General features: G+C 45.8%; 2 protein-coding genes across 5 annotated transcripts in view; one reads left to right on the top strand and one right to left on the bottom strand.

The window, feature by feature from the left end:
• Positions 1-295: 295 nt before the first annotated feature.
• On the bottom strand, positions 296-7,573 carry INHBC (inhibin subunit beta C). The gene is given in 3 exon segments (XM_084829743.1): positions 296-1,029; positions 6,543-6,703; positions 6,705-7,573. Coding segments are annotated over 3 exon segments (1,002 nt in total). The 5' UTR covers positions 6,812-7,573.
• Positions 7,574-9,006: 1,433 nt separating this feature from the next.
• R3HDM2 (R3H domain containing 2) overlaps positions 9,007-14,193 on the top strand; it is a 172,514-nt gene continuing 167,327 nt past the window's right edge. For 2 of the 4 annotated variants that reach the window (XM_084836600.1, XM_084836598.1), the window contains exon 1: positions 9,007-9,879. The gene's annotated coding sequence lies outside the window, so the exon portion shown is untranslated. The other 2 variants (XM_084836601.1, XM_084836599.1) reach the window with 2 other exon arrangements.

Genomic DNA, 14,193 nt, shown 5'->3' with positions numbered 1-14,193 from the left:
TTGTAGCCTTCCACATGTTTTGGTCTACAAGTTGCCCACCCCTATGGGAAAAAACAAGCCATGCTGAAATGGAGCAGAAAGAAGATATATGGCTTCAGTCAGTCATGAACACTTATGTAGAAGGTAGCTTTGATAAGATATTTCCATTGCACTACCCACGTGCAGAATTCATGATGGTGATGATGGGAGGGGTAAGCCCTTTTGATGCACCCAGAATTAGTACTATAATGTAGTCTTCTTTTCTCTTCCCCATGGGTGACTCTCGTACTCGGTCACCAACATTCCCTGTATTGAGCTAGCTGCAGCCACAGGCCTCAACAATCATATTAGGAATAATAAAGGAAAAAATGATGGTGTAGTTTTGAGTAAAATGCAGGAGAGGGAGTGGCTTGAACTCTGTAGGGACACAACAGGAGGTCTCAATGCTGTGGACAATCATGTCCTTGAAGGTGCTGAGAGGAAAACCTTGGTCGGAGGCAGATGTACTAAAAGCCCCAGCAATGTTCTTCTCACACAGCCCAGTGCAATACTTGACACGAAAGCCCTGAGGAGCAACAATCCAGTCATGCCAGTTGATGTCCCTAAACTTAAGATAGAACTCCTTTTTGCAACACCTGGATCTTATGTCACATTGAAGTTCCCAACGGTGGAGATGATGCATGGCCAGGGTCCGAGCTTTGGCTACTACAAATGGCTGGTGAGAGTCCATGTTAGTGAACAGGAGGGGAGGTTCTTGATGGGTTTTGATCTCTAGATCTTCTGTCAGCACCTAGTAGCCTTGGCTGAAGCACGTCTGGACAGCTGACCCTACTTCGAGCCTGGACCATCCTTTCTCCTTCAGTTTCAGCTCTGTTTTGCCAATGAATGTCAGATTCGAACCATCAGGCTTTGGGAGAAATAGCCTCACTGTGACCCTCTGGCTAGGTTGACTGATGAACACATATAGGCTAGCTTGCAATATTTCTATGCTCCTTCCTTGTTCCTGCCTGAAGTCAAAATGTAAGCGTTTTCTGTTGAGCATTGAAGGTCCTGTATGAGGGGTGGGGGAAAAGGAAATGGGGAAAAGAAACTCTTTGTTGAATGATACTGTTATGGGCCATGTGTCCTGTTATTCAAAGCCTCCCTTTAGCTTTGGTATATGGCTGGGCCACATATAACGAATGCTAATTAATGGGCAATCAAGACAGCAGATCATCTCAGCCATTTGGATGGTCAGCTCAACCTGTTTTGTCCAGTCTGAGAATGGGATATGGGCCAAGAGACCTTAGGCAGTGCCTTCTCTCATATGTAAGTTCCTATGCCTCTAAATGCCATTTTAATTTCCTACAATGCCCTGGAATGCCTGACATGGTTTTACTCCAGGACATTGTGTGAAATTAGAATAGAGGTTCATAGACCCAGACGCCCAGTATGGAGTTAGCACTAGTGGGGCAGCGAGGCTCTGGCAGTTGACCTAGGATGCCTGGTTCTGACACTTGGCTTGCTATGAGGCACAACCCAGAGCAAAGGTCGTCTATTCACCCAAGTTGTATAACTTTAAAAGACAAAACTGTATTTGCCTCTTGCTTTTTTGTCAAGTGGCCCAAAAGCAAAGCAATCTGACAGCCAGTTTTTCTGTTGTTTAATGGGCAACCTTAAGTGAGGGATCAACAAGATGATGACTGACTGACTGACTGACTAACTGACAGGGGTCAACCTTTTATGTGCCTGTGGGCACATTTGGAATTTTGAGAATGTATGATGCATGCCATCACAAAATGGCTGCCATAAGGGCATGAGAGAAACAAAGCAGGTATAAGGAAACTTATAGGGAGAAAAATGTAACTGCGATAAAACAAATGTTAATACAATGACTTATATAACATATAGAATATAAAAAGAATGTTTTAAATAACTGATACATCATATAAAATTATATTTTTTACAAACAGTAAGGAATCAACAGTCCAGCGTTTTACATACAAACATAGTGACAATACTGGTTTCCAAAAAGGCTAAACTCATACAAAATATCCAAATCCAAACATGGCAAGATGGAAGCCCTGTGGGTGAGTGGTTCCCGGATGTGGGAGATAGGCTTATTGCCTGTTCTGGATGGGGTTGCACTCCCCTTCAAAGATCAGGTTCATAGTCTGGGGGTACTCCTAGATCCATCACTGTTGCTGGAGGTTTAAGTGGCTGCAGCAGCTCAGAGTGCCTTTTACCAGCTTTGGCTGGTTCACCAACTGCAACCTCTCTTGGACAGAGATAGCTTGGCAACAGTGGTCTAGGTGCTAGTAACCTCAGGACTGGATTACTGCAATGTGCTATATGTGGGGCTGCCCTTAAGCTGGAGCTAGTACAGAACGTAGCAGCTCAGCTGTTGTCAGGAGCTGCCCCTTTCCAGCATGTAACGCCTTTGCTGAGGGTACTGCATTGGTTGCCTATTCTCTACTGGGCCAGGTTTAAGTTTTGGTACTAGTGTACAAAGCCCTAAATAACTTGGGACCAAGATACCTAAGAGAGCACCTTCTCTCTTACCCACCTAACCGATCACTGAGGTCATCAGAGGGCATGCTCAGGATGGTTCCATATGGACCTATGGCTCGACTGGAGTCCACCCCGAGTGTGGTGCTCCTGTTCTATGGAACTCCCTGCCTTTAAAGGAGAGGCAGGCGCCAACACTGGGTTGTTTTCGGCACCTCCTGAAAACAGCTCTTTTCCAGGAAGCCTTCCTTGGTTAACTAGCCTTGGTTTTATTGGCAATCTGTTTTTTAAAGAATAATCTTAATATGTTTCTTCTTTTTATCTTTTGTTCATTTTACCTCTTGTTCGCCACTCCAGAATCTGTTTAGATGTGGAGCGGTATACAAATGTTGTAAATAAATAAATAAAATTGCTGCCAGTCACAAACACCCAACAGGGAAGGTAAACTGGTAGGGCTAAAAGAAAAGTAAGTAACTCAAGAAACTGAGTACAAGGCAGAAATGAAGTATGAATTCCCAAACCATGCTTTTGGGAGTTCCACAGTGTCCTGCTCTAACAGAACATCAATTTCACATAAGGCAAACTCTCTCTCTGCCAGCCAACTCACTCCCCCAATCTCTCTCCCTCACTGTGGGGCAGCCAACCTATCCCCTCTTGCTGTCTCTATGCCATGAATTCCCCAAAATTTGTGAGTGGGTGCACACCAGACATCGCCCCACCCCCAGTGATCTGGGCATTCCTCTTTCCCATCATGGCCCCCACCACTCCTTTTTTGCTCACTTATAGCCCCATCCACTCTGTTTCCACCCTCCCTCTTCCTTTCTTTTTTCAGTCCACAACACATAAGCACAGCACAGCCCCTATTGGGTCTTTCTCTCTCCTCTCCAGTCAGGATGGAAGAAGGTGTGTGCAGCAAAGGCCCAGTGCTCAACAACAAGCAGGAACAGCAGCAGCGGAGGCCATTTTAGTCATTTTTGTTTGCTTTGCTGTTGTAAAATTTAGTGCACAGGAGAGAAGCATGGGGTATGCACATGGAAGGCCTCTGGGGTGCCATGATGTCCACAGGCACTGCACTGGGCACCACAGGACCAAGTGGAGGCTGGGAGGGCCCTGCAGGAACCAGGCTGCCCACAGCAACTCCTTGGCTGGATTTTGATCAGATATTGGCAGCAGTTTCCATGAAGGGCTTCAGGAGGAGAAAAGGGAGGGAGACTTAGAGCCGGGACCGCCGTCAAATGTAGGTATGGTTGGGCACCTGACGAGAGCCCACATCCCAGTAGGAGCCCATTCAGAAGAACTCCCTGGAGTTGCTCCTCCTCTTCACCATTGCAGCCTGCTTGTTCTCCCCTTTCACTCTGGCCCAGACAACAGAGGTGTTGTGAAGGAGGAGCACTGCCTACTTGCTCACTGGCTCTCTGCCTGTCAAGCAAGCAACTGGTAGCAAGGATGAGGAGGAGGAGGAAGAGCAATAGCAGCTGGTGACAGTGGTGGTGAGAAGGTGGACTCACTGAGGGAGGGGGCCCATGCAGTGTCTGGCTCAAGGGCTTTAAAAAACCTGGAGTCAGCACAGCTTAGAGCCCTTCTCATCTCTCTGTGTTAGTATCCTTATCTATAGCAGCTTTGTTATCAGGGATGGCAGGCAATTGGCTCTTCATCTTTACCACCTTCGTGCTCCGTTCAGGGCATAGACTCACTCCTAGTGGTGGTAGGGGACTAACCACCCATTTCCCACCCAGGAAACGAAAACCAGAATGGCAGTATTGCAGTCGTGGACATGACTGGGAAGCTTTGCAGGCATAACCACTGACAGAACTTGTCTAGGGAAATAGAGGAAGCATGTATGCAGTACAGACTTAGCAGGTGGCACGCTTCTCTCTGCACTCCTGAATACCCCCCTTGTTAGGTGCTAGAAGTGATTCTGGAGGATTAACCTAGAAGGAAGATGCTTATGGTTGCCAAGAGAGCAGAAAAAGAAAAAACTGCCTGGGCTGCTCTTAAGCTTTTAAACCTTCAGAACGTAATCCCTCATCTCTGGGTAGATAGTACAATTCACCTGGCACTTCATAAACCAGAAGGTATTCTGAGTAGAACTGATAATATTTTTGACCAAGTTATTTCCTGAACAGAAAATCAAATTTTGCTGAAAATGCTGTTTTCACCCCCACTAAAATATCAGTTTAAATTGGGGGTGTAGGGGCAGGCAAAGTGGCGCTCGCAGGCACCAATATGCTGTTAGACACCTTCCTTAGTTCCCACTGAAGTTGTACTTTATAAACAAAACAGCAAAGTTTCTTAGTGGCAGCTGGGATTCCTTCAAAGCAAAGGGAGGGGTCTCTAGTTGCTCCCATCTTCTTTTCCCATGAATGCCACATGTGGGGCTAAGAGACATTCTTAGGAAATGCATGTGGCATGCGGCTGCATGCTGATGTTTTTTGTGTTGGTGCCTAGGACAGCTTCTCAAATTACCAAATGCATTAATGGGCCCAACTCCTCATTTAAATAATCTATTTGAACATCTTACAGAAAAATATAAAACATTAATTTGAAAACAAAAATTGTAAACTAATTTTGACATCTGAACCTACTTTTAAAAGCCATTTAAAATCAATCTGTCATGTAATAAACATAATGTAAAAGGAATGCAGAAGGGATCCCACCTCACCACCCCAAGCTTCCAGAGAAAAGAAAGGAAAACTGCTTGGCCTGCTCTTCAGCTTTTAACAGTACCTGATGTGCAGAAATCAACATGTGAAACTATTCACAGCATGAATATAAATTATCACCTGCTGATGTTGGCAGATTATGCTACTGTTAAAGGTGCAGTTACAGTGGCTGGTGGAAAAGTTGACAACCCTAATACATACTAATAGATTAAAAAAAGAATCAAGAATGGAAATGTAATACCTTCAAAAACTCTATGATGTAAAATTACCACTCTTGAAGGTTAGGCACTGAATGGGGGCGGGCTGTAATTTCTCTTATTGGAAATATATATTCCCCCCCCTCCATTAAAGCCCTCTCCAAAAAGGTTAGTGGAGATTTTTCCCCAGTCTGTGTACTAATGAGAATAGGATAGGACAAAGATTTAAAAATACTGTGGAGAATGCAGAGAATGGGACAGAAACCAAACCAAAGGTCACTTTGACTCCAATGTACTACATGCTCAGCAGAAGATTGACATATTTTTTGTTCCCCTGCAGCCAGTTCTTTTGCTACTGCAAATGGACATCTTTCTGCTAGGCTTTTAAGAGAGTTGAAAGTGATTTGCAAGAAGCTTTGCCTCACTGTGTTGCAAACACACATTCCTTTGTCCCACTCTTCTCTCCAATCAAACAGGTTTTGGAAACAACACAAAACCCTGAAAAAACTGTTTACCAGAGGTAACTGTGGGATGAATGTATTCACAATGAGCAGCAATCCTTCTTTCAACCCACCTTCAATTCTTGGTGGTGGGGGGGAATTGTCTTGCATTCTCCCTCTTACATCAGTGCTGAATTCAAACTTGTGCCTATATATTCTGACATAGTCTATACATAAGTGAGACGGGCATGTGTGTATCTGTTCTGATTGCAACCGTTCCATTTGCGTTTCATATCAAGTGGATCAAAGATAGAGGGGACTGGGCAGGGTGGGAGGAATTTGAAGGAAGTTTGCATTACACTGGCCTACAAGGATAAAATATATCCATGCAAAACAAAGAGGTTTGTAGCAACTTAAGGGGTAACTGCTTTATTATGATGTAAGCTTTTGTGGACTAGAGTCCACAAAAAATTGTGCTATAATAAAGTGGTTACTCTTTAAGGTGTCACAAACCTCATTACTTGTGCTACTACAAACAGACTGCAGTCCTGTACACACATTTATCTGGGAGTAAATCCCCTTGAACTCGGTAGAACTCATGTCTGAGTAGGCATGTACAAGATTGTGCCGTAACATGACTAAGTCTCTAGAAATTATATACCCATGCAGAACTGAAAAACTCATTTTCCCCCTCACCTGTGCCTGCTTGGGACTCTTTCTCCTCCCACGTTTCAAGCATCTCCTAATTTTGGAGTGGGTAGTGGTATCATACAAACCTGGTTTTGCAAAGCTTAGCATCTCGTATCCTTGCCCTTCCACTCTGGACAACTGCCATGGGTCTTCCTGGCTGCTATATAGCTTCTTCAGAGCTTCCTGCAAAGCAGCTCCTGAGACTGGATGGGTGATATTGGACTTCCTCTTCAAGGAAAGCTTGGATGTTCTGCTTGGCTAATTCAGTGTGGAACATCTTCTGCTTCTCTGGATCTAGAATTTCTGCTCTGCAGGTAGGACAACTAACTCCCATGCACATTACATTCTTGAGCATTCAGGACAGCTACAGCTTGCACATGGGCCATCCTTCCCTGATCTCTCCACAGGACGGCAGGATAATGACAATAGCAGGTTGGGGCTAGTAGGTATTAAAGACAGAAGAATGCCCCTAAGAAGAATGCCCCTTAAAAGTGAATGCTGGAAAAATATGTCAAATGGGACTAATTTCCAGGAACAGCTCTTCTGTAACTTATGAAACATTTGTGCCTTTTACTCCTGTAAATATTGGTTGATCTGAGCTCAGATAATGCCCCCTCAGGCTCATGATCACTGGTTCCTGGACTGATACCTGGAGGTTAAGGTAGATTCATTGGCAAAATTGCTGGGTTTTGTCCCTTGGTAAATTATAGCTATGGTTCACAAATTACTTAAAATGGTGTACTTGCATATAAAGGTTTGCTAATGGTTGTATTCAGATTTAAGCTAGATCAGCTACACTGGTGAAAGTGGAGTTCCCCACCATTCCCTCCCAAGGCAACCCCTCCAGTATCCTGAAAATGCTACACAGAGAGTCAGGAGACCCTGCTGAATAGGCTGAGCTGTGGTGTGTGGGGGAGGGGGGGATCCCTGAAAACTGGGCAGAGGAAACTTCTGCAAGCAAAGTCCTTCTTCTTTTGGAAGGCAGATCCTGGATCCAGTCCCAATTATGAGCCATTATGGGAGTCTTCTCAAGAGGCGCAAAGAATGGCAGCTCAGTCGGATGCATGCCTCCTGTTGGGTTTAAGGATCTCACGGAGAGCCACTGTAGTGCAGTGGTTAGAATTGACAATAGGACTGGAGAAACCCAAGTTCAAAAGACACCCTCTCAACATCTGGGCAAAAGGACACATTGCTGTTCCTGACCATTGCTCATTACTGTCCATTTGGATCTTCTGGCCTTCCACACAGTAATGGGCTTTCCGCCTAGGCTAGGCCATTTGGGCCTGGGTAAAGGTGATCTTCCTGTAGGCCTTGCTTTTGGTCTGCACAGCACTGGACATGGGGAATATCCTTGCCTCTGCTACTGTAGAAGTGTCTGAGGAAAAGACTTGAGCCCTGTAATTTCCTTTTAGACTACTTTTGGGACAAGCTATACATACACAAAGATATGTTTATTTCTGTGGTTTCTGGTATATTTCTGTGTAATGCTTATTCTATCTTCTGTGACCACATTGTAATAATTGCTGTAAAAAGATAACATTGCACATCCAGGTTCTAAATCCAACAATCCAATAGTCAGTGTTCCAAAGAAAAAAGGTAAGAGGCAGACTTTAGGTCACTTCACTTCCTAGAAGTTAGGATATGTGCAGTAGTCATCTGAGGGCCATGCTACATGGGACCTCACATGTAATTTGTCCCTGGCATTTTCTAAGAACATAAAAAGAGCCATGCTGGATCAGTCCAAAGGTCCATCTAGTGAGTCCAACATCCTGTTCACACGGTGGCCAACCAGCTGCTCCCGGGAAACCCCTTTTCTTTTTACAAAACACAGCTATGGAGGTGGCAACCTCAGCAGCAAGACTGGAAGCGGTGTGTCTTCTGAAACAAATTATCTCAAGTAAGATTATTGGAAAATGTCCCAGTGTAACTCTTGCCACACTCCAAATATTTAAGGACAACTGCTCATGTTTAGACAAGTGTCTTGTGCGGTTTCATTCGACTCGGGAGGGCTTCCTCCCGACTGTGCTCAATGGAGGCTTACAGCAGGGCGCATGTGAACTGTGGCCCAAATTTAAGGGGGGGTCAGTGCGCGTGCACACGAGTTGCAGCCCAACGTCAGTAGGCGTTTCCTTCTTTTATCTCTTCTGCACGCACACACCGTGCGGTGCCATGCGCGCCTCAGGGCCAGCTGAGGGAAGCGCAAACGCCACATGCCTGGAAAGCGGTAGCCTCCCCGCGAGCCACTTACGAGGCCGCCGAGAAACGTGCTCTCCGGCTGTTCCAGAAACGACAAAACTCGGCGACTACCCGCTTGTTTTGTGCCCTGAGAAAACGCATTTAAAAACAGCCTAAAGAGCCCCCTCCTTCGCGCCCTCCACCAGCAACCTCGCCGCTCCCGGAGCCGCCCCCCTTCTCTCTTTAAGGCGAGGCGAGGCTGCGCCGTCTCCGGGGCGGGCCTCGTAGGCGGGCGCGTCTCAGAGTTGCCAATGGCAACGGAGACCTGGGCGTGGCGTGGCGTGGCGTGGCGGCAGCGTGACGCGCGGAGGGGTACGGCGCCGCGCCGCGCACGGGGGGAGTGACGCAACACGCGCGCGCAGGCAGGGGGAGGGGCCGGCAGCTTCTTTCCCCCTTTTTCTGTTTCTTTTTTTTTCTTTTCTTCCCCCCCTTTCTCCCCCCCTCTTTTTTTGGTTACCCCCCCTCCCCGCTTCCCTTCTTCTCTTTTCTCCCTCCTCCTCCCTCCCTCCCTCCCTCCCTTCCCCACACCGGCGGCCCTACCTGCCCCTCGCAAGCCCCTCGGCCACTACCATCATTACTCCAGGCCCCAACCAGCCTGCTTGCCTGCCCTCTCCCGCTCTCGCCCCCCTCTAGGAGCCAGTGCCACCATTTGCTGCCGCCGCCCCCCTCTCCGGGGGCCTTTCACCTAGCAGCGTCCCTGGGCCCAGCTTGAGACACCCCCCGCCCACCCTGCGACCCCCGAGCTCCCTGCCCGTAGGAGCTCCTGGACACTTCAGGCCTCTCCCTTCCGCCCCTGGGCCCACAGGTGCTGCCGCCCCAGCTCCCCCTTTACCCTCAGCTCCCTGTGCTTAGCTCCATCACCAAGCACGACCCCTCCCCCTGCTCCCCAGCTCCCCCTTCTCCTCCTTCCAGTTCCCCACTCTTGCTGCTCCCCAGAACTTCCTCCTCCCCCACTTCCTTTTCTCTTTCCCCCTCCCTTTGCCGCCTCTACCTACGCTCTGTCGCTCACGTCAGAGGAAGAAGGGGCACAGCAGGTCCCTTGGTCAGCCCAGCCTCTTCTCCCCGCCCCGAGGAGGAGGAGGAGGAGGAAGGCGGCGGCAACAGCAGCACCACCACCAGGATACACCAGCGAGGGAAGGGGGGGACAGGTTCCCCTGCTCTCCCCCTCCCTCCCGCCCGCCCGCCCAGGTAAGCGCCACCGTCTAATTGGGCGCAGGACTGGAATTCCGGCCCCCTTACTGTTTTGGTATTGGGGATGTCGTTATTTGGGAGTTTGCAAACATGTTCTGGGACTGGGAGTGGGGGCTTATGGTGCTGATTTTCTCTCTGTGATACTCCTTTCATGACTGGTTTTGTGTGTAGGCGAAGACTTTGTTCCCCCAGATAGAGTAGAGAAGGCAATATTTCCTGCTCCACCTGTGCAACAGGTGTAGAACCAAGAATGAATGGTGTTTAGAGTATAATGTAGAGTTTGGGCAAGGGAGGGAATGGACGGTTGTGTTGGCCATCAGAAACTATTCTCCCCCCGCACCCCACCCCACATGTTGTGTCTGAGCGTGGTGAAATCTCGATAAAGCAGCTGTAGAAAGAGTCTTAAGGGAGACCTGTGTTACCTTTGGTGTGGGGTTTGAGAGTCTCATTTCTGGGTCAAATGAAGCCATGGGAATGTTGATTGCTAGAGCTGGAGCATATTTGTTTAGCCCAGTCAGGTTGTTGTACTTGATGAGTCTGACACTGGTATTCTGTAGTTTATTTGTATGTTGGGGTATGAAGGTTCTTCTTACCTTTTGGGTTCCTATGACTCCAAGGTATCCACAGGTGAAAAGCACTTTCATGCGGTGTGGTGTTAAGAGAGTTGGTAGCAGAATATTGTTCTAAAGTTGGTAACTGAGATGTACTGTGAAAATGCTGATGATACTGTCTGTGGGTTGGTTCAGTCAGTGAGGGCAGGGAGATGTGCTCAGTGGCTCCCTCCCATTCCTGGAACTCCTTACCATTGTGGGTTTGCCAGAATCCAAGTCTGAACATTTTCTGGAAGTAAGCGTACCATTTGGGCTGGCCTTTGAGGTTCAGGATTAATTTGGTAAAGGGTGGGAGGAACTGAATTCATTTTTGTGAAGTCGTACCCTATTTTATGGAGAGTTGTTTTGGTTTGAGATGAGCCTTTGAGATGAGGTAAGTGTACATCTAATAAGTAAGTAAAAGAACACCAGCATTTGGAGGTGATGAAAGCAAAAGCAAGTTCTAGCATCTCTAGTAACAGATTTGCCTTTTTTCCCCATTTATAATAATAGTCACTTTCCATTCCAAAGCACATCTTATATTTTGAAAACTTGCTGAAGGCCACTGGATCGAACCTGACTGCAGTCTGGGCAAAATATATGGTTGATCCCTGAAAACATCTTACCTTGAAAAGTGGAATATGATCTTTCATATATTTACAGGTATCTCTTGTTAGGATAACCTCATGGAGAAAATTGTCAAAGTCTGTCCAGGTTTCTCCCCCACTTCATTTCTTCTCTCTTGTTCTCTTTTTAAACTATAAAGTTTGTGTGTAACCCATGTTCTCCTTTTATCAAATAACAGCATTGAAAACTTCTGAGGGGGAGTAGGAAGCCCCCTAAGGAGAGATCACGGATAAGATTTTCCATAGAAGACAGTTCATGTCATGGTGTATGATCATACTTGGAAGTGGATTCATATCACTGTCACAACTTTAAAAGTTCTGTGCAGGAGTTATGGATTCGCTCTGCACATCTGCCCTTCCTTGAAATCTTGCTAAGCTCATGGCTGCTTTTATGCAGCATGTCCTCCCAGTTAAGTTGTATGCAGTGGAAGGTGCTTCTCTTTATCTGCTGTCTTTTGCTTTCCAAGTTTATGCAGTGGTCCCTGAGGTTCATAGAAGGTTTTAATGGTTCATTGTATAATATGCCTCTTCAGTGTCATCTTTTATTCATCTTCTTAAACTTTTCCATTCTCATGAAGTCACTCCAAGGAATGTCTTCTTTCTAAGGAAGAGAGTCTTTGTTCTAGAGCATCAGTTCTCAAACTTCTATTTTTCACAGTCCACTTGAAAATTGCTGGGGGGTCTTGATGGACTGCTTAAACTTCTTTTTCTACAAATCTACATTTCTCATATTTTAATAATATATTTTCTTCAGCACAGTTATCATTGTCAAAACAGTACTGTATTATAAAAATCATGGGCCCTAGCCAGCCTGCTGAGAAGTGCCCTTTAACTGGCAGATTTTTTAGAGAAGACTTAGTTGACTGCACCAGCACTGTACTATGAAAATCATGGGCTCTAGGCCAGGGAGTTGTTGGCCTATTTGATAATCTGGCCTTGGTCAAAACAGCCTCAATCTGTTTTTGAGAAACAGGAAAAATAAAATGCAGAGCCAAGTACAGATATCCTCAACTGTTCAAAAGCCTTTTTGTGGTTTCAGTAGCAGTATTCTTGAGAACTGTGAAGAGAAAACTCACTGGAAAAGACCCTGATGCTGGGGGAGACTGAAGGCAAAAGGAGAAGAGGACGGTAGAGGATGAGATGGCTAGATAGCATCACCGATGCAACGAATATGAATTTGAGCACACTCCAGGAGAGAACAGAGGACAGGAAGGCCTGGCGTGCTATGGTCCATGGGGTCATGAAGAGTCGGACACGACTGAACGACTGAACAACAACAAATTCTTGAGAACAGTTTGCCCGTTGAAAAGTTACTCCATTGCTCAGAGCAAATTGTGTTGGAAAGCAAAAGATGTTCCTGCTTGCTCTTGCTCCAGGGCTGCGCTCTGTTACTAATTGTTGTGTAATGATTTTGTGCATGTGTTATTTAATCTAGTAACTGTGGAGGAAGGGGTTTTTTTTTGTGGGGGACGCGGTTTGAAGAATCAGTCTTATAAGCTAACTGGGATGCTTTCATTTTTATTTTTGCCTCTTGTTACGACATATTGAACCTGAAGGGCATTTTAGTGTCTGGAGGAATTGGTCAGGCTTCCATGCCATTATGACCATGCTATGTCAGTAGTTTATTATCACATTTTCAGTCTTATCCCATACTGGGACAACTTTAATTCTGCTTTTCTTTGCTTCTGTATTGTGTTTTCCTTTGTATTGTCATCCTCAGCTTACCAGTTGGTTTTAAAAGTAGCATCCTAGTAAGTTAGCTGTTCGTGCACAAGTTCATCGTATTTGTACTCTGTTGATCTGTTCACTTTTGTCCTGCACGATGTTCTGTTGCAGGTTTTACTCTGATTTGGCTCTTAAGGTATTTCTCTCCTTTTTCTTAACTCAGCTTCTTCTGGATTCTTGGCTGTAGACAGAACGTATTGGGAGCAATTAATCACATCATGACAATATGAAGGGTAGGCCTATAATTGATATGACGTTTGTCTGCTGCAGGAATTGGTGCTGTGAATGAATTGTGCTCTTCCTCCATGGTATAGTTGCCTTAAATGTAGCCTTGAGCTAAGGTAGGCCTGCATACCTTGTGACCTGCCATGGTGAACACAAGCCACAAGTGATATATTTGTTGCTCACTGGTGTGTGTGTGTGTGTGTGTGTGAATAAACCTCCTGTTTTTCCTGCAAATATGGCTGTTGTACGGTTTTTGGCTTGATGGGTTACAAGTTGTGCAGGCCTGTGTTAGGGGTTTAATAACCCCTAGAATAGGCCAAGTTAAGTGATTCGTAGTGTAAAGTACTTTGTTCTGCTTTGGTGGTGATGAGCTTCTTTGCTTGTTGAGGTTGCTCAGCCATGTCCTTTGTCACAGAAGAATCCCAATTGCCTAAGAAATGTGAAATATTTTCCCAGCCTTGCTTTCTGGAGAGTGTGAATGAAGGTTGTAAACTGGTAGACCACCTTCTAATGCTTCTGGTAAAAGGTTTGCATGAACTATATGCAGTGCTGCAATATTTGTTAGATCCATTTCTCCTTGAGGAATGGGCAAATTTGTTTGCCTGGGGATGGTGCTGTTAGGAGCCTGGAAATGACCCATCTGGTAATTCCCAAGTGCTAACTCAGTGAGCTTTGGTAAGCTGGCTCGAATGCAAGGCAAGTGAAGTCTTTAGTTTAGCATATTGGAGATTTGTAAAGTAGGTAGCATTGGAGGGCTGTTGATCATTGTTGGCGTTGAAAGAACCTGTATGTTTTGGTCTTCATGTAATGTAACTCCTTACACTTCCTTCTTCCTTCAGAGGGTGTTAGGGGCAGAATAATAAAGATTTCAGGGAGGATGTGGTCTCTGAATGAAGATAAGATACCCTCTATAGGTCCCCTTTATACTATCATTTATGGGCAGCAGCCACTCACCCAAGTAGTCCAAGCAATGGTTGGAAACCTAAACAATGGAAGTAAATTCCATTGAAATCAGTAATATTTCCAGTGTGTTTAAGGCTGCAATCCTAAATGTACTTAACTAGGGAATTCAGTGGGACTTAACTAAGTAAACATGTTTAGGATGGTTTTGCTTTTCAAAATCTGAGCTGCTGGTCTTGAAAACC

This window comes from Heloderma suspectum, chromosome 2 (assembly GCF_057233095.1).
Source record: "Heloderma suspectum isolate Gila_16-S chromosome 2, 16-S_ref, whole genome shotgun sequence".
Lineage (NCBI taxonomy): Eukaryota > Metazoa > Chordata > Lepidosauria > Squamata > Helodermatidae > Heloderma > Heloderma suspectum.
This window is presented reverse-complemented; position numbering and strand designations above follow the sequence as displayed.